This window comes from Parastagonospora nodorum, assembly GCF_000146915.1.
Source record: "Parastagonospora nodorum SN15 chromosome Unknown scaffold_3, whole genome shotgun sequence".
Classification (NCBI taxonomy): Eukaryota; Fungi; Ascomycota; class Dothideomycetes; order Pleosporales; family Phaeosphaeriaceae; genus Parastagonospora; species Parastagonospora nodorum.
In genome coordinates, this window is record NW_001884551.1 from 1,336,547 (window position 1) to 1,361,243 (window position 24,697).

At 52.1% G+C, this 24,697-nt stretch overlaps 13 protein-coding genes across 13 annotated transcripts; 10 read left to right on the top strand and 3 right to left on the bottom strand.

Moving 5' to 3' along the window:
• Positions 1 to 953: 953 nt before the first annotated feature.
• On the top strand, positions 954 to 1,484 carry SNOG_02437 (hypothetical protein; the record flags this gene model as incomplete). The annotated part of the gene is made up of 1 exon (XM_001792989.1): positions 954 to 1,484. One exon carries the CDS (start codon positions 954 to 956, stop codon positions 1,482 to 1,484), a length of 531 nt encoding a protein of 176 aa, XP_001793041.1.
• Positions 1,485 to 1,699: 215 nt separating this feature from the next.
• On the top strand, positions 1,700 to 2,345 carry SNOG_02438 (hypothetical protein; the record flags this gene model as incomplete). Its single annotated transcript, XM_001792990.1, has 3 exons — positions 1,700 to 1,774; positions 1,833 to 2,173; positions 2,267 to 2,345. The coding sequence occupies 3 exons, from the start codon at positions 1,700 to 1,702 to the stop codon at positions 2,343 to 2,345; spliced, it is 495 nt and encodes a 164-aa protein (XP_001793042.1).
• A 371-nt stretch (positions 2,346 to 2,716) lies between these two features.
• Positions 2,717 to 3,614, top strand: SNOG_02439 (hypothetical protein; the record flags this gene model as incomplete). Its single annotated transcript, XM_001792991.1, has 3 exons — positions 2,717 to 3,004; positions 3,056 to 3,285; positions 3,338 to 3,614. 3 exons carry the CDS (start codon positions 2,717 to 2,719, stop codon positions 3,612 to 3,614), a joined length of 795 nt encoding a protein of 264 aa, XP_001793043.1.
• A 572-nt stretch (positions 3,615 to 4,186) lies between these two features.
• SNOG_02440 (hypothetical protein) lies at positions 4,187 to 5,272 on the top strand (the record flags this gene model as incomplete). Its single annotated transcript, XM_001792992.1, has 1 exon — positions 4,187 to 5,272. The coding sequence occupies one exon, from the start codon at positions 4,187 to 4,189 to the stop codon at positions 5,270 to 5,272; it is 1,086 nt and encodes a 361-aa protein (XP_001793044.1).
• A 503-nt stretch (positions 5,273 to 5,775) lies between these two features.
• Positions 5,776 to 7,119, top strand: SNOG_02441 (hypothetical protein; the record flags this gene model as incomplete). Its single annotated transcript, XM_001792993.1, has 1 exon — positions 5,776 to 7,119. One exon carries the CDS (start codon positions 5,776 to 5,778, stop codon positions 7,117 to 7,119), a length of 1,344 nt encoding a protein of 447 aa, XP_001793045.1.
• Positions 7,120 to 7,387: 268 nt separating this feature from the next.
• On the bottom strand, positions 7,388 to 9,577 carry SNOG_02442 (hypothetical protein; the record flags this gene model as incomplete). Its single annotated transcript, XM_001792994.1, has 1 exon — positions 7,388 to 9,577. The coding sequence occupies one exon, from the start codon at positions 9,575 to 9,577 to the stop codon at positions 7,388 to 7,390; it is 2,190 nt and encodes a 729-aa protein (XP_001793046.1).
• Positions 9,578 to 9,902: 325 nt separating this feature from the next.
• Positions 9,903 to 13,952, top strand: SNOG_02443 (hypothetical protein; the record flags this gene model as incomplete). Its single annotated transcript, XM_001792995.1, has 3 exons — positions 9,903 to 10,146; positions 10,287 to 12,390; positions 12,560 to 13,952. The coding sequence occupies 3 exons, from the start codon at positions 9,903 to 9,905 to the stop codon at positions 13,950 to 13,952; spliced, it is 3,741 nt and encodes a 1,246-aa protein (XP_001793047.1).
• Positions 13,953 to 14,684: 732 nt separating this feature from the next.
• On the bottom strand, positions 14,685 to 16,525 carry SNOG_02444 (hypothetical protein; the record flags this gene model as incomplete). Its single annotated transcript, XM_001792996.1, has 2 exons — positions 14,685 to 16,372; positions 16,426 to 16,525. The coding sequence occupies 2 exons, from the start codon at positions 16,523 to 16,525 to the stop codon at positions 14,817 to 14,819; spliced, it is 1,656 nt and encodes a 551-aa protein (XP_001793048.1). The 3' UTR covers positions 14,685 to 14,816.
• A 196-nt stretch (positions 16,526 to 16,721) lies between these two features.
• SNOG_02445 (hypothetical protein) lies at positions 16,722 to 17,297 on the top strand (the record flags this gene model as incomplete). The annotated part of the gene is made up of 3 exons (XM_001792997.1): positions 16,722 to 16,751; positions 16,843 to 16,911; positions 16,950 to 17,297. 3 exons carry the CDS (start codon positions 16,722 to 16,724, stop codon positions 17,295 to 17,297), a joined length of 447 nt encoding a protein of 148 aa, XP_001793049.1.
• A 313-nt stretch (positions 17,298 to 17,610) lies between these two features.
• SNOG_02446 (hypothetical protein) lies at positions 17,611 to 18,711 on the top strand (the record flags this gene model as incomplete). The annotated part of the gene is made up of 2 exons (XM_001792998.1): positions 17,611 to 18,319; positions 18,374 to 18,711. The coding sequence occupies 2 exons, from the start codon at positions 17,611 to 17,613 to the stop codon at positions 18,709 to 18,711; spliced, it is 1,047 nt and encodes a 348-aa protein (XP_001793050.1).
• A 608-nt stretch (positions 18,712 to 19,319) lies between these two features.
• On the top strand, positions 19,320 to 20,001 carry SNOG_02447 (hypothetical protein; the record flags this gene model as incomplete). Its single annotated transcript, XM_001792999.1, has 2 exons — positions 19,320 to 19,647; positions 19,697 to 20,001. The coding sequence occupies 2 exons, from the start codon at positions 19,320 to 19,322 to the stop codon at positions 19,999 to 20,001; spliced, it is 633 nt and encodes a 210-aa protein (XP_001793051.1).
• A 536-nt stretch (positions 20,002 to 20,537) lies between these two features.
• On the bottom strand, positions 20,538 to 22,007 carry SNOG_02448 (hypothetical protein; the record flags this gene model as incomplete). The annotated part of the gene is made up of 4 exons (XM_001793000.1): positions 20,538 to 21,108; positions 21,197 to 21,452; positions 21,513 to 21,642; positions 21,843 to 22,007. 4 exons carry the CDS (start codon positions 22,005 to 22,007, stop codon positions 20,538 to 20,540), a joined length of 1,122 nt encoding a protein of 373 aa, XP_001793052.1.
• A 1,476-nt stretch (positions 22,008 to 23,483) lies between these two features.
• On the top strand, positions 23,484 to 24,644 carry SNOG_02449 (hypothetical protein; the record flags this gene model as incomplete). The annotated part of the gene is made up of 1 exon (XM_001793001.1): positions 23,484 to 24,644. One exon carries the CDS (start codon positions 23,484 to 23,486, stop codon positions 24,642 to 24,644), a length of 1,161 nt encoding a protein of 386 aa, XP_001793053.1.
• Positions 24,645 to 24,697: the final 53 nt, after the last annotated feature.

The window sequence follows — 24,697 nt, forward strand, 5'->3', positions numbered from 1 at the left end:
GCTTTGCAAATGAAGAAAACCTGGCATCGGACGTCACAACTGCGGGTGCAGGCTCGTTCGTGCATCCAGGCGCCCATTTTGCGATTTTCTCGGACATTTGAGTGTCGGAGCACATTCGTGTCATGAAGTCAATGGCGGAGTTTACTCCTCGAGCCCCAACAGATCGCCCAATATCGAATTGCTATCTCTGCACAAACTCATTTCGCTGGCTTCAAACACACGGAAAGTTACTCGTGTGCATCGGCCCGCAGCCTCGAAATAAAAGTGCTTCGTGATGCTTGACGATCCTTTGAGAAATCGATGTCTTGTCGCTTCGTATTGTGTAGGGTAGACTTGTAGAGAAGCGAGGTGCCGAGACTGATCATGTCCACACAACGAATGGTAGTTGTAAGGACAGGGATGGTCGGACTAAAATAGAGCACACGTCTCATTCGCAGCGGCTTCGCATGTCCTATCGCAAAATGTGTACGCAGCTGCCTCCTTCGGACGGAACATTTACGGCCGTGTTTAAAATATCAGCTGCGGTCGCGTGGGCCTTGCAGTAGCTCAGTGGCTGCGCATGCTCTACGGAAGCCTTAATGCTCGAGAAGCTACGCGAGGCTTGCTGCTTGCATGGATAATGACAACGAGTGGCCAAGAAGGATTGACATGTAGCCGAAATGTTGGGGGCGGCAAGCATCGGAAGTTTTGAAGCCATCCCATGTTTCTTGGAAATGCATAACTTGACACCCAGCTGCCGAAATACTCTATGTACGATAACTTCTGCATATGGTCATTCGAGTCTGTGTGATGGCGGTGAGCAGGGCTCAAGATGCAGTGACGTAGGATGAGGTCATGTGACTGCGCGTTGATTTCGGTGTGGGGGAGCCGCCGTCAACAGATGCTGTGTGCTCCACGCTCCACTCTACGCGACCAAACACCCACACTCTCGACTCGCACTCGCGATACCAGCAATGCCGCCCAAAAATGCCAATGCGAATGCAACCAGCCGCAAAGGTCCGCAGTTTAAACCACCGCGACCAGTGAAGGCACCTGCACAAGCTTCTGCAGCGACAAAACGCGCAGGAGCAGGCGCTGCAAAGAAGGCTCCCGCCAAACCAGCGTTCCAGCCAGCAGCCGAGATTATCTCATCAGACGACGAGCAGCCAGATGAGGAGCAATTCGACGATGATGACGATCTGATGGAAGACGCGCCTGCTCCAGCACGCAACGCCCGACCACGGCCCACCGAAGTGCTACCAAGTCCCATACCTGCACCACTCCTTGCGCGTCTACTCTATGAGAACTTCGAGGACCCGAACACCCAGATACAGAAAGGCGCCATGAACCTCGTGGAGAAGTACATGGAGATCTTTGTGCGCGAGGCGTTCGCCAGAGCGAAGCAGGAGCGGGAGCTCAGCGTCAAGGCCGGAGGAATATCGGATGGATTCTTACAGGTGGAGGACCTGGAGAAGCTGGCGCCGCAATTGGTATTGGACTTTTGAGCGACGGCTGCGCTGTTTGATACGCGAAAGTTTGTGCTGATTGAGAGACGGAGAACACGGAATGTATTGGACATGGCACGCATTACCTAGACGCGTGCGCCACGTCAAGCACGATGCGCCACTGGCGATTGCGCCTGAGGCGGATGGAGGAGCTCCGCGTATGACCGCAATGGCACGTTCCGGCGTGGCATAGCACGGCAATGCCGCTGTCTGCCATGTCGAGACACGCTCGAAAGAACGTCTCGCATGCAGCACAGCAACGACTGGCGACAAACGGTTTGGTAGTACTGGTACGTTTTGGGGAGACGTGGCTCAGCAACCATGTGCGACAGCTGAGCCTCCTCTCAGCGCAACGACGTCGAGTTTCACGGCCTGGTACTGGACGAAAATGAAGGTCACTTGGCATCTGGCGCGTTTGGAACACTTGACAGCGATGCCAAGTTTGACAGCAAACAATTACGTCTGCCTGGCATGAGCATGCGCCCCAGCAAAGAAATTTTCAATCTCGCAGACCGTGTTTCCGTAGTGCTTGCCTTGTTCGGTGTGGTGTTTTCCGGGGCGAGCTCGGAAGAGTGCTCCCTGAAGCACGCTCAAACACACCCGGAACAGGGAGTGCTTCGCAGCCTCAACACCCGAGTCGGACCCTGCACCAACCACGAACATACACTCTTTGCGACATTTCGCGACAGGTCAGCGGCGAGCCATCAGACTTTAGATGACAGAACAACTCTGTTGAAAACTGCTTTATTTTGGATGTAGTAACATAATATGCCGACGCGTAGTTGCTCCCACGTCGTCGTGTTCTGCGAGGCGGCCGTTGAGCCTCAAGTACCAGGGTTCCACAAGCGAGGTGGAGGCTGAAGCAGTTACAGCACATCACCCGTCGCAGAACCATCCCCATGTATCGGAGTAGCTACTAACCGCTTGCTTTCCACCTGGGCAAAACGCAATGACCCATCGCTCGGGGGCTGCCTTTCATGCCTTAAGGAGCCCTATAGGCCCCGTCTCAGGCACATTTTCTCTTCCCATCTGCTTCTGCTCACGTTTGCTATTGCATTTCATTTTCTATCGTTTCCTTCATTCACCACTACGGTACTTTACCTTCGTAATACCTGGCTAGCCCAGCTTAACCTTAGAGCGCGAGTCGCCTATATCCATTCTCTCTCAGGCCATCGACAACTAGTAATACTTCAATACTCAATTTTCGAACGAACCTCAGCACAATATCCAACATGTACTTCTCAAGATCCACCATCGTCTCTGCCCTCATGGGTCTCGCTACTGCACAGTCGTCTTTGATGGCTTCGGAGGCCATGTTGGCTTCCAGCACAGCTTCGGCCTCAGGAAGCCTATCCACAGGCAGCGCAGGAAGCGGCTCGCTGGCTGATACCACAACCCCCTCAGGAATGGTCAACACACACATCATCAATGTCGGAGGACCCAACGGCTCTCTCATCTTCTCGCCCAGCAACATCCGTGCAGCAGTTGGTGACATGATCCAGTTCCATTTCTATGCCAAGGTATGTACCGGCACCACTGTCCCACTCAAACATCGCTGACACTCTTTGTAGAACCACTCTGTCGCCCAGTCCACATTCGACCAGCCTTGCATGCCCATCGCAAACGTCATGTCCAATATGACCACCTCCTTCTACTCAGGCTTCATGCCCACCAACGCTACTTTCGGCACCACATCCAACGTCCTGACCTACACCATTCCCGTTAGGGACGAGAAGCCCATCTGGTTCTACTGTTCCCAGGGCAGGCATTGCCAGAACGGCATGGTCGGCGCCATCAACGCGTACGTTCCCTCATCTCTCCCACACGCATTTCATCAACTAACACAACGACAGCCCCGCATCAGGCAACAGGACCATGGCTGCCTTCACCGCTCTCGCCGCACAGGCATCGGAGAACATCAGCCCCGGCCAGGCCGCCGGCTCTGGCTCTGGTTCCGGAGCTGGCGGTGCAGGCGGCTCCTCGCCCTCTGGCACCACTCCCGGCAACACTCCCATCGCGCCTTCCGGCAACGCTCCCGCTCAGCAGAGCGCCAATGCCGCACCGGTTGTTGGCAGCCAATCCGTCTTCGGCCTCGGTGCTGCGGCTGTTGCTGCTTTCGCTATGCTGTAAGCGCGTCCAAAGGCCTGAAAGATGGGTGGTGGTAGATGTTAGAGGGATTGTTTATTGATACCATTTCTTGCGACTGAGCTGGCTTAAGTGGAACATTTTGAGCTTTGGGGAGTGTGTTTTTCGTTTTATATTCGTGTACGTCCCGAGGGCGGAAGAGAACAACGATGGGTTTGGGAGAGGATAGATAGCAGATTAATGTAACTACTATACACGGTATGTGACCTAGTTGTGCTGATGTGCTGGCTCTTTGGCGCGTGTTGTGATGAAAATAATTCCGTGCAAAACATGAGTATATTTTGTATACCTAATCTTTTAGTGCATATGGTAGCATGGAGATTTCTTGAAAAGGTGGGGACACACACGCTTACTTGACACCTCATGTACCCCACACTCCTGCCGCGCGCTCATTGCTTCTTCCACCGACACGTGCGAACTTCCAACGAACCATCAGCGAGTGCAACCCACCACAACGAGCTTCACAGTCATGGCTTTTAGGCTAAGCGCCGTCACCACCATGCCGTCCCGGCGACGTGGACGGGCACGTCTGTCCTCAATCTCTCTTGGTTGTCGCAATGTCGACAAGCACCTTCTGGAGCCGCTTTGGAATCGAGGAAGAAGATGCTGCGCGGTGTGTAAGAGCTGTGCGAGATGTGTTTGTTGGCTGGCGGGTAAGGGAGTTTGAAGAGCAGGGGTGGTGTAGCTTCACGTTGATCGTTGAGCGAGACGCGGAGACCGAGGGCGATTATCGATTTCCCGAAATCCAGTTTGATTCTGGAGCCACATCTCTGATCGTTCAAATCAGGCCCCCTCAGCATGCTCTTGAAATGAGCATCACACGGGCAGCAGAAGTGACATTCCCGTCACTGGCACCGACCATTCAGAGTCTGGATATTGAATTGCCCGGAGGATTGCACGCAAATGCGATGAACAGAATGCCTGGCACTCCTCTGTCTCGCCTACTTCCTCGCGATCAGAACACTGGCCCTGTCCTCCAGACCAAGCAAGAACGACTTGTTAGGAGCTTTGCAGCAATCATAGCGCACAGCTGGGGATCTTCTTCCACATCAATCCCACACTCCCAACACACGCGAGCTGACTCACCCATGGACGACAAGCCATCTATGCTATCCCTTTGCAAAGGTAAAGTCGGCTCGACGATCATCTCTCGGCTTCGAAAGCTAGGTGAAGAGCTACCTGACGCTCCACTAAGAGATCTTGCGCAGAGCACTTTGGCCAAAGTCCAACGCTTGGATGACTACCTCGTTGTGCTGAATCACGGCGACCTCATCCCCTCCAATATACTCGTCGACGAAGATACATGGGTCATCACTGGCTTGGTAGATTGGGCGGAAGCAGAATATTTGCCGTTTGGAACGTGCTTGTATGGATTGGAGAATTTGCTTGGATATAGCGGTACTGCAGGCGGATATGTGTACTACGAGAATGAGGCGCAACTGAGGGATATGTTCTGGAAGTGCTTGTTCGAAGCGGTGCCGGAACTGAAAACCGGGGAGCATGATGTGAGGACGATGAGAGATTTGGGCGTCTTGCTTTGGTATGGTATTGCGTGGGATGACGGGGCAATTGATCGCGTTGTCAATGAGACTGAAGATGAGGGTGAAGTAGCATGCCTCCGAGCATTCCTGAGCTCCGTGTAGTTGATATTGTTGCTGCGTGGATTCTTCTCTTTCATTCTCTCATTGTCCAGTACGTTTCTTTTAGACATTCACTTATACATGGACGATTTTCTCCAATACATGGCGAGATCAAAGTATTGACTCTGTTTGTACGATGACGTCCGTTGCCGGTTGTCACAACGCGTTTGTTTACAAATGCGCCTGCCGTGTTGATATTGCACCAGCCGCACTTTCCTGCAGAATTTGCACCTTCCGATTCAACAACCACAACGTCACGCTTTTTGCTTTGGGCTCAGCTTCTGCAGTCGTCCACACTTTGTTGCCGCCTACATCTTCCGTCGCGTCACCTCATCACAGTCGCGTTGACTTGCTCGAATTACGAATACAAGAGTCCAATATCAACGAAGCTTTGCCGCCTAGTTGTTGCGGGAGAAGAAAATACTCACTTTACCTGGTGTGGATGACTTGCCCTGCCAAGTACTTATTAAAATATCACTAACAAGACCATTTTAGCTATCTCAAAAATGGTCGACAAGCGACGCGCCGTCGAGCGTGAAACACCAGTGACCGGCGGCACTCGTGCAAACCATAGTGAAGGAGATCGGAATGAGAACATCCAAGTGCAACGGCCTCGGGTCAAGAAACACGCAGGACTCTACACTTCGCCCCAGGTTACTGTTAAAGATTCAACCTCCACGTCATCTAGCACCGGCGGCATGGAAGACATCAGTCTAACATCCCCATCTATAGCAGAGTCACTGAGACCAGATGCCATGCAGACCCCAAAGCGAGACCGAGAGCATCAGATTCCAAAGCGAACTCTCTCTTCTGCACTTCGTCGTCTAGTTGGAAAATCATCAACTTCCAAAGGCACTGCCCATAATCCTATAGTACTGGACGAATACTCACCCCGCCGCCAACCGATTCCACTGCCACCACGCGAAGTGCCAGAATACGAGCCACACAAGTTCGAGAAGCGCCACCGGAAATTGTACACATATCAGCCGGAGCGACCGGTCCTTGCGCCCAAGCCCGCTAATGGCAACAGGTTTACGGGTGATAGGAGCAGCGATCTGTACCGCATGATCAACGCCAAAGGGACAGCGGTAGCCTGGACTCCTCCCGTGGTAGCTGCAACACAACTTCCACCCGTCACAGCAGCAACACAACCTCCTTTAGCCCCTCATGGACAGGTCACCTATGGCATCCCCTTCGCCGTCCAATTCCCCAGGTCGGCGCAATACCTGATGGACCAGCTCAACCCCATCCCGCCCTATGAATCCCCATATGCCCGCTACCACAACAACATGGGCGTCACGCTCAGCGGCGACAGCGAAGATATGCTGCGTAGAAAGGCGCTTCAGCATATCCGCGACTCGTCGCGTTCGCAGCTTCGTAAGAAGATGCTGTCGGACGACCCGGACGAGACGAGTGGAGACGACAGTGAACAGCTCGGGAGAACCCACATCTACCAAGATCCCAATGATCATGTATCGCCGCTTGTTGCACAGACGAAGCTGCTTACATCGTTGTTGCAGTGCTATGCTAAATCGACGGATCAGGTGGGTTTGAGGCAGGACATCGCCTTGTTGGTCGGCGTGCAGAAGAAGAAGGTCGGAGAGTGGATGCAGGCGGAATCTAGGCGTGAGAGAACGAGCGACGAGCGAGTGAGGAGGGCGGTTGATCAGCTACTGGCTCGTGAGGCAGAGAAGGATCATGGGATTAGGGATTTGCTGAGTTCGAATGCGGATATGTGGCAGGGTGGGATGGAGGGAGTGGCGGAGGTTTTTGGCGTGGATAGAATCGGGAGAGGAGAGAAGGCGAAGAGGAGGAAGTTGGGGGTGTGTGGGGAGGATATGGTGAGGTGAGGTGATGAAGTGGGATGGGGGAGTGGAAGGGTAGGAGTAAGTGTACGATTAAAATGTACGCCATGATGTTTGAAATACAAGATGGCGCATTCCAAAAGACAATTCATCACTCCCATAAAACAATTGACGTTCTCAATCATATTCACGTTCGTCATTTTATCTATCCGGGTATCTCTACCTTCCAACATGTCCCACGCTTCAATTCCCCTTATTGCCCCTCTGTTCCACCCCTCTTACTCCGATCAATATGCCCCGCCAAGCGGTCTTCTTAACATCCGTCAGACGTCCTCTTATTCTTACTCTTCGCCTTACTCAGGGTCATGAGGAAATTCTTCTTGCGCGCCTTCTCCTTGTTCGTCGTACTCTTGCCCTCTGCGATCTTCTTCTCCTTGCGCTTGGCCGTCGTGGACTGGTGGTTGGTCTCGCGGTCGCCCTTGGCCATGGCGATTTTCTCCTCCTTGGTGTTCTTCTTGCCGAGGCTGGCGGCGGCTTCGATGGTCTCGGCCGTGATGGCTTCGTCGGCGTGGCGGGCGGCGAGGAGTTGCGCGCGCTTGTGCGAGGGAAGGGAGGAGGAGATGGCGGAGGCTTCTTGTAGGGCGCGGAGCTGTTTGAGGTCGGCGGGGGTGAGAATGGTGGTTGTGAGGAGTTTGGATATGGACTTGATTTCGGGCTCTTCGCTCTTCTTGTCGTCCGCGGCGTCGGTGGTGGCGTTGCTGAGTTTGCGTTTCTTGGCAGGAGGTTGTTTGGCTTTGGCTTTGGACTTGTCTTTCTCGTCTTCTGAGTCGCTGATCTGGATGTCTTCGCCATCGGACTCGACGTTGATCCAGCCGCCTGAGTCGTCGCTTTCTTCGTCGGATTCGACGTCCCAGGCTTTCCAGTCTTCGGTCTCGTCGGGTTCCTCGCCGTCATCAGCGTCAGGGTCAAGACCAGCTGCTTCACGCTTCTTGCGGCGTTCCTCCTCTTTCCACTTCTCGAGCAGTTCGATACCCTCGACCTCACCGACTGCTTCTTCACCATATCTCCGCTCCTTGATCGTGCCTGCTCGGATGCCCATGGCTGCGTCCTTGCCCCGATCACGCTTGTGAAGGAGGTCTGCACCGACCTCTCGGTAGAGCGACAGAAGACCCTTGGCCGCCATCATTGTACCCTTATCCTTAGACTTGCGGTATTGTACCAAATCTTGCAAGAGTGTATCAGTCATTGCCAGCGGCTGGCGTACACAAATCTCTCGGATAGCGTTGAGACCTGCTGCTGCCACCTCGGATGCTGAAGCTTCCGAGACGAACTCATTCGCAATCTTCTGGACTAGCGGCTCGAGAACATCGGGAGGTACATAGTTGTGGGTTGCCTGTGCAAGACACGCAAGGTAGCTGGTAACGGATGCTTGTCGTGGAGTGAGGTGCTTGAGGAAGAACGAGTAGAGCGAAAGGACGGTGAGCTTATGCAGACCAACAAGTCGTGAGACAAGCTGCAGCACAAGAAGTTTGGATTCCAGCTGGAGCTTCGACTTGGAATTTTGGACGTGCTTCGAGAAGAGCTGTTCAGCAAATCCCTGTGGGTCGTGAAGCAAATGCAGCGCAGAGAAGTTCAGTGGATGTGGCGCATTCTTCTTGTGTTGCTTCTTCTTGACGGCAATAGATGCCTTCCTAAGATCCCTCTGGTTCTTCTTGGACTTCTTGTTGATGCCGACCTGGTGGCGTAATCGTGCAATGTCGACGTCCTCGTCGTCATCGCTGTCTTCAGCCGCCTCCTCACGCTCCTTGTCACCCCCAAGGAAGAAGCGGACTCCACCAGTTATGACCTTCTCGTTATCGCTGAGCGCAGCTAGTCGCATGACCTCGACTGCTCGCGCATCTGTCCATATCTGCCTCTTCCACATCTCTCGCGCAATCTTGACTGCCCATATTCCTTTCGGTGACTGCTTGTCCGACTCGAGCAAGTTGTACAGGACGGTTTGGATAGTGCGGTTTAGCTTGTGGTTCGTGGCTTTGACATTGGAGGATCGCAGGTCGGAGAGGATCTTGGTGAAGAGTAGCTGGCGAAGCGATTTGCTCGGTGTGGAGACGAGGATGGGGAAGAGCGTGTTCAAGAGCACGGTCGAGTCGATGACATCCTTGTTCCTTAGCAGCACTATACTACCAACAATCTTGTCTCGCAGATCGTACTCGAGTACTTCATGATGTTGCAGCAAAATCTGGGCCAACTCGCCGGGAAATTTGGAGGTGAGGTCGGGGTAGCGGTCGGCCACATGCGATATAAACTCAATCAAGTCCTTGAGCGCAACGAGGCCGGAGTCTGTGGCAGAGGGGTTTTGAAGGAACAGATCCCGCAGCGTCTCGTACTGCTGGTACTGGTTGTTGAAGTCGTCACGGTAGCTCTGAGGGTCGCGCTTGAGCTTGTAGCGGAGTGCAGCATGATCTGCCTCGATTTTCTCGAGAGCGCCAACTTTGCGCTTCATTTTGGCAGTAATTCGGGTGGTTCAAGGGTGTCAACTCTGTAGGCCATTCGCAATCGATAACTTTTCGAGCAAAATAAAAGTGGGTCTGCTGCACTAGCGGAGGCCGGGGCAGGTTTGGCCGATGGAGCTCATGTGGGCCGCCGGAAATCTTCAAAAGCGCAACAGCCTCTCCAACCCAGCCCACTCCCACCAGCAGCGCGTCAACCTCGAGACGACTTGCGCCGCTGGCGATTGCTGCGTCTTGGTTCCAATTGCTAGCTTAGGCACGCTTCACCGCATATCGACGCGTCCTTAGCACCTGGGCCAGCGCCCACCACAGCCCAGCATGACGAGCTTCTCATCCATGTCCCTGTACGCCTTGACGGTGAAGCAGCCCACGTCCACACAGGACGCTCTCACCGGCGACTTCATTGGCAATGGCAAACAGCAGATCCTCACAGCGAGCGGCTCCAGGCTCGCGATTCTCGAGGTCTCCCGGCGACAAAAAGGCTTCAACGAGGTCTACTCGCAGGACGTGTTCGGCATCATCCGCCGCATCGCGAAATTCCGCATCGCAGGCGGTACCAAAGGTATGTCATTCCGGTCTAGAACGCTATAAGTCAGCATAGTGATTTTCAAAGCATCCGACGCACGCGAGCTCGCAGCTCCCTGAGCCCGCGGTGGACTGGACTGGACATAATACATATCAAGAACCACGCTGACTTTGTAGATCACATTGTCATAACCACCGACTCCGGACGGCTAGTGACGTACGAGTACGTGGCCGACGAGCAGACCTTCAAGACTGTGCACTTCGAAACGTACGGCAAGTCTGGAATACGACGTGTCGTGCCTGGCGAGTACCTGGCGGCAGATCCGAAAGGACGCGCCATCATGATTGCCTCTATTGAGAAGAACAAGCTGGTCTACATTCTCACCCGAAGTGGCCAGACCGACATCGCTATTTCCTCTCCGCTCGAAGCGCACAAGCCGCAGACGCTTGTCTACACCCTGATCGGGCTTGATGTTGGATACGACAACCCCATGTTTGCATCTCTAGAGCTTGACTTTTCGAGCTCAGAGACTGATCCCACAGGCGAGGCGTTCGATGAGCTGAAGAAGGAGCTTGTGTACTATGAGCTTGATCTTGGCTTGAACCACATTGTGCGAAAGTGGTCAGAGCCGGTCGACCGGACAGCCAATGCGCTTTACCGAGTGCCAGGAGGTCCCAACGCGCCGAGTGGTGTTCTCTGCTGCGGCCTCGACAACATCACCTACCGTCGCATCTTCAACACCAACTCCAACGTGCACCGACTAGCCATTCCACGTCGCGAAGGTGCAACCGAGGATCCAAACCGCAAACGTTCCATTGTTGCTGGTACACTCTACTCACTCAAAGGTGGTGACTTCTTCTATCTCTTACAGACGGACGACGGCGACGTGTTCAAGCTTACCGTGGACGCGCCTTCCGGCACAGTCGAAAGGATCAAGATCAAGTACTTCGACACGATCCCTGTTGCGACAAGCATCTGCATTCTGCGTGCCGGTTTCGTGTACGCGGCGTGTGAATCCGGTGATAGGATTCTGTACGAGCTGGAGTCCTTGGGTGACGAGACTGATGACCCGATGTTTGAGAGCGGCCAGTTTCCTGTCGACCCCGAGGCCGTCTTTGCACCACCATTTTTCAAGCCGAGGGCACTCACAAACTTGACTGCAGTTGAGACGATGCCAAGTCTCAACCCCATCATGGGAATGGAGATTGCAAACCCTATGCTCGAGGATGCGCCACAAATCTACACCATCAACGGCGCGGGAGGTCGTAGCACTTTCCGCACCACGCGAAATGCCCTGGAAGTACTTGACCTCATCGAGTCACCACTGCCTCAAAACGCTTCTGATGTCTGGACCACTAAGCTCACATTGGAAGACGAAACTGATACCCTCATCGTCCTTTGTTTGCACAGTAGGACGCTGGTACTGAAGATTGGTGAAGATGTCGAAGAAGCTTCCAACACAGGCTTCATGGCGGACACAAATACGCTCGGTGTTCAGCAATTCGGCGAAGACTGCATCATCCAGGTCCACCCTAAGGGCATTCGTCACATTCAGGGTATACAATTCCCGGAAGACGGTGCTGTCGCAACCCATACCAGCTTAACCGACTGGCAACCCCCTGCTCACCGAACCATTGTAGCCTGCGCAACAAACAACCGACAGGTTGCTATTGCATTGAGCTCAGGTCAGATTCTGTATTTTGAGTGCGACGCTGATGGTTCACTTGCCATGGCTGAAGAGGAGATCGCGCTTGACAGCACGATCAACTGTCTTGCTATACCCGATGTACCTGAGGGCAGTGTACGAGCTTTCTTCATGGCAGTTGGCTGCAGCGACCAGACTGTCAGGATCTTCAACTTGTCCCCAGACATGGAAGGCAATATTCTACGGAGCATCTCAGTGCAAGCCTTGACATCCCCACCGAGCGGCCTCACCATCAACATGATGTCCGACAAGTCTTCACGTGGCTACAGCCAGTTCTTGCACATTGGTCTGCGGAGTGGAGTATACATTCGCTCCGTCCTCGATGAGATGACGGGAGATATTGGAGACACTCGCAGGCGCTTCCTCGGTCCAGAACCCATCAAGTTTGCAAAGGTCACTGTCGCTGGCGAGCCTGCCATCCTTGCGATGACATCCAGACCATGGCTGGGGTACACTCACCCGCGCACTGGCGTACTACAGCTCACACCACTCAACTACATCGCCTTCAAGTCTGCTTGGAATTTCGAAGGTTCACAATTCAAGGGCATCATCTGTGTGAGCGCCAACGAATTACGGTACGTCAAAGCTATTTCATTTTCCCCTTTGATTGCACTGATGATACTTGTACACCCTAAACACACTGAGGGACTTAAACTTTTATTCCAATTGTTCCTACTGAACGCAATCTCTATCCATGCTCTTGTTGCTTGATCTACTTCAGCCAACAGTCACTAACGAGCATAGCATATTCACTTTCAACGATTTGACGGATAACACCACGTACGAGACCATCCAGCTTAAATACACACCCCGCAAAATGGTTGGCTACCACGAACAAGGTGTCTTTTACGTTATCCAGAGCGAAAACAACACCTTGAGTGCGGACACCCGACAGAAGCTTATCGCTGAAGCCGATACTAAGCAAGAGGATGAGGATGATGCGCCCATGGAAATCGAAGGCGCCAATGGTGAGACGACAAATGGCCGTGCTACGAGCGATGAGCTACCTCCAACTGCATTCGGCTACCCGCGAGCCCAAGGCAACTGGGCATCATGTATTCAGGTCGTTGATCCTGTGACCGAGAAGGCCGTTACACATACAGTGGAGATCAATGCCAACCAGTCTCTTGTCAGCGCAGCGCTCGTCTACTTTGAAAGCCGTGGCAACGACGCCTTCTTGGCGGTCGGTACTGCAAAGGACTTGAGCTTCCAGCCCTACCATTACTCAAGCGCTTCTATACAAGTCTACAAAATCTCACCAGATGGACGCGAACTCGAATTCTTTCATGAGACCGAAGTCACCGAGCCACCGACTGCATTGCTTGCCTTCAAAGGCAAGATGGTTGCTGGTGTTGGCCGTAACCTCGCTTTGTATGATTGTGGTATGCGCTCTGTCCTCCGCAAAGCTCAGGCCACGAATTGTGTACCAACACGTATTGTGGACCTGAAGACCCAAGGTAGTCGTTTGGTCGTCTCGGATTCGGTCCAGTCAGTCACGTACGTAGTGCACAAGGACCAAATTCACCCCAATCGCATGATTCCATTCATCGACGATACCATTCAACGACACACCACCTGTACCGAGATGTTGGACTATGACACCACCGTTGGCGGTGACAAATTCGGGAACCTTTGGTTGGTGCGATGTCCACAGAAGGTTTCTGAGTCTTCGGACGAATCTCCTGATGGATCCGACATCCTCGTCGACAAGAGCTATCTTGGCGGTACTGCCAACCGCCTTGATAGTGTCGCGCACTATTTCGCCAACGACATTCCCATCTCGATCCAGAAGACTCACCTACTGTCTGGCGCTGAGCGTATCATATTCTGGGCTGGTCTACAAGGCACGCTTGGTGCCTTGATCCCCTTCAACTCGCGCAGACAGCACAAGATGTTCCAGCAACTCGAGTTGCAGCTGCGTTCCGACGACAAGCCGATGTCTGGACGCGACCACTTGGCTTTCCGCAGCTACTTCAACCCTGTGAAGAGTGTGATCGACGGTGATCTCATCGAGCGATTCTTGGTCTTGTCTCGAGACAAGCGCGAGAGCATCGTTGGTCAGTTGACTGGTGCTGAGTGGACCCCGGGAATGATTGATGAAGCGATCTGGAATATGCGAGCACTGTATGCTTTCTAGACGAGTAATGATCTCTCGTCTCCTCTCTTCGACTGAGGCTGAGTTTCCTAACCGGAGCTCGCACCCACTCCTGCACAGCAGCATGTCTTCTGAGAGGTACGTGAAAGCATTGAATAGTTGATAGCTACTCGAGGGTCTAGTCAACCCTTGAGCCATCTTTCAACCCTAACCGTGACGCAGCTCTAATGAATCAATAGAAGACCCAATCCAGCTCATGTTTTGGATCATCGGGCGTCGATAAGGCGATGTACTATATGTCTCTCGGAGGGATGTCGGAGGACCCAAGGGGAAGTCAGGAAGCTTGGTGATTGAGTAGAGCACGTTTGATGACCACATGGGAGAGCGAGGTGACGTAACAAACACGAAACTGCCGTGTAATGTAGCAGAAGGAAGTCGTCACGAAATGAGGACAATACGATACCCAAACACTTCATGCCCGCTTCACTTCATCTCACATCTGATCATGCATGGCTGATCGCTTGTGTGCCAAAACAACCTTATTGACAGCGACGTAGTAGTCTCGAGGCCTGTGTGTTTTGATACACTCGATGTGCAGAACTTTGACCATCAAGGCACTTCAACATGGACCATAGCTTTGACAGCTGTTACTTACGAAATCCTCTTCAAAGACTGTTCACATGATTCGAGATGGAAGAGCATATTGAGGTGGGGGTGACACGAAGACCATTACGTGTGTTGGAGTAGCTGAGCAGGTGATAAAGTTGCAGTTATGAACATTTGAATACTTTCTGATAATTACTTTAGACACACCTATGCATATCTAATCTACGAAGCCAGCCCTATCAACGCCAACGCAATGCTAAGCTATAGAGAGAGAGAGAGAGAGAGAGAGAAAGCAAACAATTATGAGCTCAGAGCCAATATCCTCTCAACAGCCCGCTCGGCAATGATCATCGTACCCATCGCAGGGTTGGTCGTCAACGGAGGACTAATCGAGGCGTCCACCACGAACAAGTTCTGCATTCCAATGACCTTGGTGTCGGCATCTACGCACGACTCCATCCTGCAACTGCTGCTCCAGTGCTGCACGTTGCCCATTGTGTACGGGGTGGATGAGGTCAACCATGTCGTCAACTCCTCCAGCGTCGAGTTCTTGGCAATGTTAAGAGGCGTCAGAGACTCAGGCAGCGCAGCAAAGATGCCGTGGATGAAGGTGGCGACAGCTTCGGCGTCACGCTTGTCGGCGTAGAAGTTGGCGTTGGGGAGCGCGATACCCCTGGCGTCGAGAGTCACGCGGCCTTGAGAGCGCAGTCCTGATGTGCCGTAGACATTCAGAGTAATCGTGCCGTTCTGTGTGTATTCCTGGTAGCCGGAGGAGTCGATCGTGCCTTGGCAGCCGACCGTGGCACCGTCCTGCTCGATGTAGTCCCAGAATGCGCTGGTTTGTGACGCGAACGAGTAGGGACCCGAGCGCTCGTTGAGGTACAGGTCACGATCTGCTGGGATCGGGTCGGCGTAGCTCTGGGTGTATGACGAGATGGCTTCTGAGTGGAGCTCAATGAAGGTGTTCGGGTTATCGAAGACTTTGTCGCCCACTGCGGTGTTGTTGATCCAGTCTAGAGAAGGAGTCTTCACTAGGCCTTGTGCTGAGATCTTTGTGAGGGTCTCTGCGTCACCGATGCCGGACCACATGAGGAGTTGAGGGCTTAGCATGGCGCCTCCAGACAGGATGATCTGTCCACCGTCTTTGATGCAGTATTCAAGGTTGTTATCTGTGCTTTGCACTTCAACGCCCTTGGCAACTTCTCCTTCGCGGCTCACACGCAGAACACGCGCACCAGTCTTGAGCGAGAAGTTCTCGCGCCCGAGAGCTGACTGAAGCCATGTCTTGACTGGTCCGCTCCTCTGACCACCCTCATAGCTGTAGATTGGGTGGCCAAACTTCTTTGTCTTGGTGTGGTTGCAAGAGTCGTCGTTAAGCCCGGTTTCGGTGTACCCAGCGCCATCAACGAGCCATTGCTTTGCAGCATCATAGCCGCTCTGCAAGTAACGCTTTCCATCTTTGGAGGGTGTGTCAGTGGACGGCTGCTTCGCATACACTTTGTTGATTGCGCTTTGCATGTCCGAGTTCTTCCAGCCTTCTGGGAAGTATGTATCCCAGTCGCTGGCAGGTGGCTGGAAGAACAACCCAGCGTTGATGGCGCTGCTTCCGCCGACAGTGCACCCTGAGAAGGCATTTACAATGTCTGATGCGCATGTGAGACCACCATCTTGAATGCTGAAGATGGATTTGTACAGTCCAGGCACGTCAACTCGGCTGAGATCTGTATCGTTCAGCCAGCTTGGTCCTGCTGACCCGCCAGTGATGTGGTAGGATGGGCCTCCTTGTTCAAGGAGAAGTGTCTTCTTTCCAGCCTCGCTCATGCGGTCTGCGACTACGATTCCCGCTGGGCCGGATCCTGCAAACAGTTAGCGACAACCGAAGCCTCGTGGCGGAAAGCTTGTATCTTACCAACGACAATAACATCCCACGCATCACCGCTGCATGCGGCAGATACTGTGGAGCTAACCAATGCGATGGGCACAAGTGTTCTCCATGCTTGCGAAATCATTTTGTCGTTAAAGGAGATGTAAGCTTGCTGACAAGGCCGCGACTGACTTCAAGGATGAAAGCTTATTTTTCACGGCGGATCTGTCGGATTATATCCTTTCCACCAGCGATCTGTGTACATTTGCTTTCCGAGTGGCGTTGCGGGTGCGCCCGTATATGCAAATGGCCGTGTCTATTTCAGGGTCGAGGAGTCGACAATGACGATGAATCTGGACAATGGGTGGAACGTGCATCAACGCTAACAGCTGAATTTGCCCAGCGTTGGGCTACTCTGTGCGCTTTGCGTCACTGAGAGATCCAAGCGCAACGCGATGTCAGGTTTATGATTCGGATGCTGAAATAATTACCGAAGAAGCGTTGCACTGGCTGAAGGCGATGGCGCTCACGGTGTGTATTGCGCCGACGCACGATGCTACCAAACTAAGTTTGGAACCGGGAAGGAGAGAACACGACAACCGGCTACGACCTACTCCACAGAACACGAGATCAGGAATTTGCGACTCTTTGCGCAATTCGTCACAGTCAGGTGGCACTGGCTATCAAGTGTTGATGGTTCACAATACGATGGCTCGGACCACTCCAACAAGGCTGTTGTGGTACTAAGGGAACAAGGCCATTGTTGGGTGCAAACACGTAGGTTGAATGTAGGGCCGACTGCCCGTGACTGTTGTCGGCATCACTTTGCGATCTGCGCCATCCTTCGACTGGTGAACACGAGGGTATCGGTCGACAAAGAGCATTCTCAGCATCAGATGTTCCCTCTACGAGAGTAAATTCGTTATCGAAGAGCATGGAGTAGGGCGCTTCATGCTCATCTATGAAATGGATCAGAACAAATAAATGGCATTGTCTGGCGATGGCGGAGTTCAGTCAGATGCATCACCACAATCACTCACATACAGGATACATGTAGAGTCGATACATTGACTGAACCAAATTCACAGTATCAGCGTTGGCAATGACTTCACGTCGCTCGTCATATAAAAGGCCACGACCTCTATGAATCCATTATAGAAGTCATCAGGAAATATAAATTGATCATCTTACGGATAACTGATAGCAAAACCAAATTCCTGCACCAGCAACATGCCGAATCTCATTCAACGTACGCGAGAGAAGGCGAGGCGATTCGCAAGAGCTAAAGAGGCTAAAAGCATCTCAGTAGCGGAATCTCCAGTACTCACTTCGCCCGATGAAAAGCACCCAGTCGACCAACCATGTCCCTGTGCAATCTTGTCGAGCGGTGTGGACAACAACCACGACGACAACGCCGCTCACAAAGCACTGCCGGTGGAAAATCCGGATAAACAACTTCACGCCGAGATTTCCCCAAGAAAAGAAGTACCTGAGACTCAGCCCGTGGTATCAGAATCAGCAACGAAGCTCTATATGTCCCCAAGTATGCTCGCGGAGTTCGACGATGAGGGTCCCCATGGCTTTATCCATAACTTAGTCTATGGTTGCAGCGAAGAGCCCTCTAACGTGGATGCTACTCGTATCGAAGCCGAAAGTGTTCTCAACACCCCTCAGTTGGCTAAAGATGTCAAGCCGGACTTGAACAGGCCTAAAACCCCGCCCGAAACTTCAACCGGACAGCGATGTATCATGATCTTCAAGCAGACAATTGGTACCAAGCAGCCATCGAAACTTGAAAGAACCACGAGTGCACTGAATATGAAGGAACTGTGGGAATCACCTAGTCTCGAACATTCTAGTCTCGTCAATGGGATAGTCTGTAAAACCAACAAACCCGGTACCTTTGGTCACTACGGCGCTGAAACGCACCGCCTGAAAGGTACGGACAAATGAAGAACAATGCTTGTGTTCAAACACTAATGATTATAACTAGATCTTACACCCTACCTCTACCCTTTCACAAATGCCGAACTTGTGGTAGAATGGTCAGACCGGAAAAGGGAGAAAGTAGTGGCGAACATCCGACATGAGCGGTTGGGCTATCTGGTCAAGTATAACGGTGAGCCGACTGAGTACCGTGGTCCAGCGCTGCAGCATCTTATCCGGCAGTTGGAAGGGGAGTGGGAGAAGAAACATCTCGTTGTGAAAAAGCTCACGTGCACTTATATTGAGTTTCTGCGGCTGTTGCGTGGCATATTGAGGTGGATCAGGAGCTTGCTGGGGCGCATATGGACTTTGATAGGTCTTGTGAAGAAGGAAAAGGAGACATGAAGTCGATCGTCGGGAGACTGAACTTGTAAATAGATAGAGCAACATAATGTAAGTCATTACAGCGATTGTCGCTTGTCGTGATAAAGTGCGTGATCTCGAGCGCCTGACTGGTTTAATCAGCTTTAACAACGTACACGTGTCGCGACGAAAAACTGCTAATCGATCGATACGGTACCTCTGTGTCCCAGTGGCGCTATTGAAGCTTCCAGGACTGTCAGGGCAAGGCCTATTCCAATATTATCAATTCAAAACTAGAGTTGATTTATACTTGTATACTTCGGACCCAATCTTGAAAGACGTCGAGCGACTCATTGCCAGATGACTTGTCATGCTTTCTGCAATCTATCGGGCTATGAGTACGTTGAAAGCGTACGGAAGACTGTGAACGCTCCGGAGTCACTACTTCTCCGACTCACCCTACCTTGAGTCTTCGATATTCGACTCCATATTCCTTCAAGTCTTACAACTATGACAAGATGTTCACAATCTAGACTCATGCGACAGTATAAGAGCGAAGGGAAAGGGTGCTTTCCTACCATAATAACTGCACTACGCACAACTATTATCGAATATCACAAAAGAACAGCATACTGGCACCAAAACAAGTCATGCCCACTAACAACGAAGAAACTCTTGCCAATGAGCCCAGCGCCTCTAATGCAGGACAAACACATTCGCCAGGAAGTCTGGAAGATGCAAAACATGTACCCAACACAATGGACACCAGCGATACAGAGAGCACGGCAGATACGGTCTCGCCAGATGATTCTATCAGCATGGTGGGCTCGAGCACTGCTTCAAGCGTAGGATCCTCAGAACTGAACGCAGCTTCTGCAAACTATCATGATTATATTAGCTTCGTTTATATAGATGAAAAGAAAATACAAACTCTACAAATCTGGGATGAAAATAAAAAGATGAAGAACGAAATTGGCAGTAAGTAAGGCTTGTGAAAGATATAAATAAAAGTGCTGACGCTGATTAGAACACCTTTTTTACATCCACCCAAAGAAAAAGTTCGATGTAGTCATTGAAAGCAAACTGACACGCCATTTCTGGACTCACTGCGAAATGAAGGCATACAGCGTTTATATCAAAGCCAAAGAGACAGGAAAGGAGCTTAGTGGTATTAGGAGCGTCGAGGAATCGAAGTCTAAAGACGCTATGAAAAGTCTCTTCGAAGACTTGAAGGTTAAAGCAAAAGCGGCGAAGGCGACAAGAGCTACTTCTACACCGAAGAAGACAAAGATGACTACATTGGAGGTGAGAAAGAAGCGCGTGACAAAATAAGCTGGAAGAAATGGGAATAAGGTATAGTGGAAAGGTTAGAAAGCAAATGACTCTCGGGAGACAGTGTAAGGTAGTGGATTAGACATGGACTTAGATTTGATCTGATCATTGCAGTGATTGATGAGATCACACTTCGGTTATGTATGCCGTAGTTGATGCGGCGTTTTCGTACAAGGCCGGGGTCGTTGACCTGTCTTGTGACCGTATTTTGTGCTTTGCCTCCTTGAGCGGTACTGCCGACAACTAACAAAGGAGACTTTTCTGCCAACCTATTCATGCTTGATCAAACGCCTACCCGGGTTTGTACGGCAATCGTCCTGTCTTTGAAAAAGTATCGATCAACGCTCTGGCTGGCCTATCGACAATTATGCATACCGCAGACAATCGACATTAGTTTGCCCATTAAGGTTATCATATATTCATCAGGCGTCAACACCGTTTTGATATAAATTCGTATGTACAAATGAATTCATAGCATCGCCCTCAACAGTGTGAAGCTGCGAAGTCTTGTCACCTCCGTTCAAGCAGTTTGAGGCCTAATCGTTGAAGAACGAACGCTCGCTCGTCCCTCTGTCATGAGAGCCAACGTTACGGAACGACCAGCTAGTATGTCTCGTCTGCCTCTTTTCATTTGTCAACGCCGATGGCGGTGATGCCACACTACTCACACTTGGCTGTCGCCATATGCGGTCTGTGCTTTCTCTGCTGTGCTCTCCCCTGTCGTTCAACATAATCACCTCCTCATTCGGTCGGGCCAAGAACTCCAAGAGGGTGTCTCCATTCGAAGGCAGAATCGTTGACTCTCGAACCTTTGCTTCTTTTGATGCGCTATTGTAATGTGGGATCGTGCTCGTAGTGGACCGCTCGTTCGATCTGACGCTTCTGCTAGCTCGCTTGATGTAGCTGCTGCCCAGTGCGGTTGAAGACCGAGCGGTGATGACAAAGCGTTTGAGCAGGGGACGTAGGGTTGCGAGGCAACCGGCAACGATACTGGTGCCGCATTCGATAGTGGACCATATGGCGATGTTGACGGAAGCCCAGAAGAAGTTGGCGGTGTCAGTGAGGCCCTCCACGTAACGAAACCGAAGAAGCGAGCATATGACTCCGCTGTGTGATGTTAGTATTTATTCCATAGCAGAGGCCGAAGCTGTAAGCGAGAAGGAGAGTGAGTCGAAAAAATGAGGGCAAAACGCACGCAGTGGCGAGGCTCAAGATGAGGCCTACGGATATCTTGCTTCTCCTACTCATGTTCGCATTCCAGAGAACGAAGATGGGTAGTACGACGAATACTAGATCTGTGAGAGTAGTTATGGAAGCTTGTTGATAAGCCATAAAGCGATCCAGCGTTCGCGAAGTGCACTGGTTGATGAATTGTTGATCCGCATAGATGTCGAGATTCGAGCCACACCGGAAGAGGACGTAGAAGAATGTCGCAACTGAAGAAATGATGTCTGTGCAGAAGGTATAAAATCAGTGCTCGTCTTACGCACAGTTCGCACATTGTCACTTACTAACACCAACGTTGACGTAGATAAGCCCTATTTGCCAGGTTTTGACAACGATACGCGTGAAGAAGATGCCCAGAGATATCTTCAACATCATCATCGCAACAACATAGGTTGCCTCGCTAACCACAACCCACTGATTGTGTCAGTAATCTTCGCCGCAAAAGTTTGAGATGTGTACTGACCTTTGTGAGCAGCCTGAGGTGTATTAAATTGGAGATATGAGTTCCCCCGCCGTTGGCGTCGATATAGAAACAAGCTCCGCAGTACACTGTGAAGATCATCTACGACATTCTCAGCTCCACACTCGGGCTGCTGAGTTTGGAGACAACTTACAGTGGCCAATATCATAATTGAGTCATCCCAGCCGAAATTGGATATGATGAATGTCCGGGTCCAGATCCGAAGTAACAAGAAGATCCATGCCAGGGCCAGAAAAGCGATTGTGATTCTTTCCTTCTGTTCCCCTGATCGTGCTAAGCTTTCATCGCTATGCGCCATCCTGTGTATCGTTGAGCATGAGGAACAGAGTTGTAGGAGCAGTCGTACTTGACGCTCGGCAGTACCGTGTAGACCTCTAGGTAATTAGTGCGTATAACCCAACCCGGGCCCCACGCGTCTATTGGGCAGCAAATTCGATGGTGGCTGAAGCTTGAAGATAAGGTTGGGCAAGTATCGATTCTAATGCCAGCGTATGTGCTAGTCGTAGCTTTGACGTGCGGGGAAGTTTAGGGCACCAAACGGCGCGTTCAGGAACCAGGAACTAGGGACCAAAGAGGACGGTGAAGGAGGGATGATCGCAGGAAGAAAATAGTGGCTGAACAGCAGCATAACAAGTGTAGCATTAGTAGATCAACATGGTTGCACAACATGCGCTGCACGCCACGATCCGAGCGTTGCAACACAAGGGTAGGACAAATATCGGCGTAGCAGCTGTCGGAAGCGCTTTGGTCGCAATAAGCAAAATATAATTCGTTGTGTGGGAGTCGAAGGAGCGGAAGTCGACTTTCCCAATTATCGTGCCACTCAGAAAAGAAAACATGGACATGCTGCTGGAATGGGTAGCCATGATTATGCGAGCTGTGACGCGTCTTCTCTTAACAACCAACCGAGCACATGGGCAGTATTCCATCGCAAAGTCTATCTAGGGTACGAGTGTCATAAGCCGCGTCTATTGCGGAGTCTGGCCCAAAGGTAATCGGCGCCGTTAGACCCTCGTACCTAGCCAAAGATCCAGTCGGGCCGTACGCGGCACGAGAATGAGAATGTCGATGACGAAACATGGGCGGAACTCGAATGCATTTCCAGAAACTTGTGATGTTGTACGACACAGGGCGTCGAGTGGGGTGGAGAAGTGCTGCAGGAACGGCCATAGTGGACAAAGCAATTTACGCTAGCCTCTTCTGCTAGCCCTTCCACCTGATGATCTGTTGACCAACCATGGCCAATCAACAACCATTTCACGCGTGAAGAAACCTCACCCGAAGTTAGAGTTGAATTTGGAAGTGCACGGCGATGCGGCCACGTCGCGAGCTCTTTTAATCCGATAACGAGGCTTCTAGTTGACTTTGAGGCTGCTAATACCCAGCAAACACCTCCCTCCACTCAATTCATACATCGAATCCACCTCACACATTGCTAAAAACGCCACGATCCCATGGTACCGCAAACAAGATCCGTGACGAACGCCTAGAACGTTATCTGTCACCAAGCCTGCGACAAGAAACGGTTCTGGATAACGGTCTTCGCTCAAAGACTCCACTATACGCGCTTGCCTTCACTCACCCCGGTCCCCGAAATCTCATTTGTCCTGCGGTCAAACCCGCAATCCCTGCATATTCTGTACAGCTCCACGAAAGGTAGCCTGAACACCGTTGATCTGGTTCACCCGAGTTCTCAACGACAATTTGGGATGCTTCTTATTGGAGGGGTGACTTGGTCGATCCACAACTGCCATTATCCACGAAAACACTCAACATGCCGCCATCTTTGAGAAACAGAGCACATGCGCAGGACCCAGATGACACAGATAGCGAGGTCGAGCTAAGCTTCAACGGTCACGCCGCCGGACCACATGATATGCAAGAGGAAGACGACGAGGAAGAAGAAGATGAATTGGTTGGAGAAGAAGACGACGACGACGAGGCCCCTGGTGCACCCCAAACTCCACTTCCCAATCTCGACCCTCCGCCTCCCCATCTGCGCGAAATAAGCACTCTGGCTTCGTGGACCGTATCCAGCTCCAAGCCCGGCTGCAGCATTCCCCAACTCCGCCATCCCTCTACCTCACTGTTCTGGCAGTCCGACGGCCCACAGCCGCACTACCTCAACATACACTTCTTCAAGCTCGTCCGGATCGTAGGATTGCGGCTCTTTCTCGACTTCGAGCAAGATGAAAGCTACACGCCCACGCGCATCATCTTCCTCGCAGGCAGCGGCATGAACGACCTGCAAGAGTGGGGCGAGATGAAGCTCGAAAGCCCCCGCGGCTGGATCTGGGCTGACTTCAGCGCCGTCGGCGACCCAGACGACGACGGCGACGACGAAGACGAAGAAGGCGACACGCGAATGACCGACCGCGCGCCTCTCCCCATCGACACTATCCAACCCACACACCCCACAGACGCCTCATCAGACTCTGAGAACAACAATCCCCAGCATCCCCGCCAGCAGCTTCAAACCCCCCAATTAGGCTACGCACACGCGCAAACTCCTCAATTCCACCAAACCCCGCAGACTGGTAACGCCCTTGGTCAGACTCCCCAGTACACACAAACACCCTCCTTCACCTCCCCCACTGCCCGGCCCCTCCCTCGCCAGCCCTTCGCCGCACTCGCCACAAACCCCAATCCTCCGACTACGCCTGCGTCCCGGCCTCGGCGCATGCCCGTCTTGCGCGCGCACCTGGTGCAGATCAAGATCCTGGAGAACCACCAGAATGGCAAGGATACGCATTTGCGCGGACTCCAGATATTCGCGCGGAATGATGAGAAGGAGGGTGGGGTTGGTGGCGTGAGGATTACGGGGATGGATGGGGTGGGGATGAGTAATGGAGTAGTGAAGAAGGGGAAGAGGGGAGGGGTGGATTTGGATAGGGTGGAGTTGGGGGGGTTGGGGGATGAGGTTTGGGTTAGATAATGGAGGCAGAGGAAAGTATGGATGTGACTTTGAAAGCTGCGATTGAGGGAAGC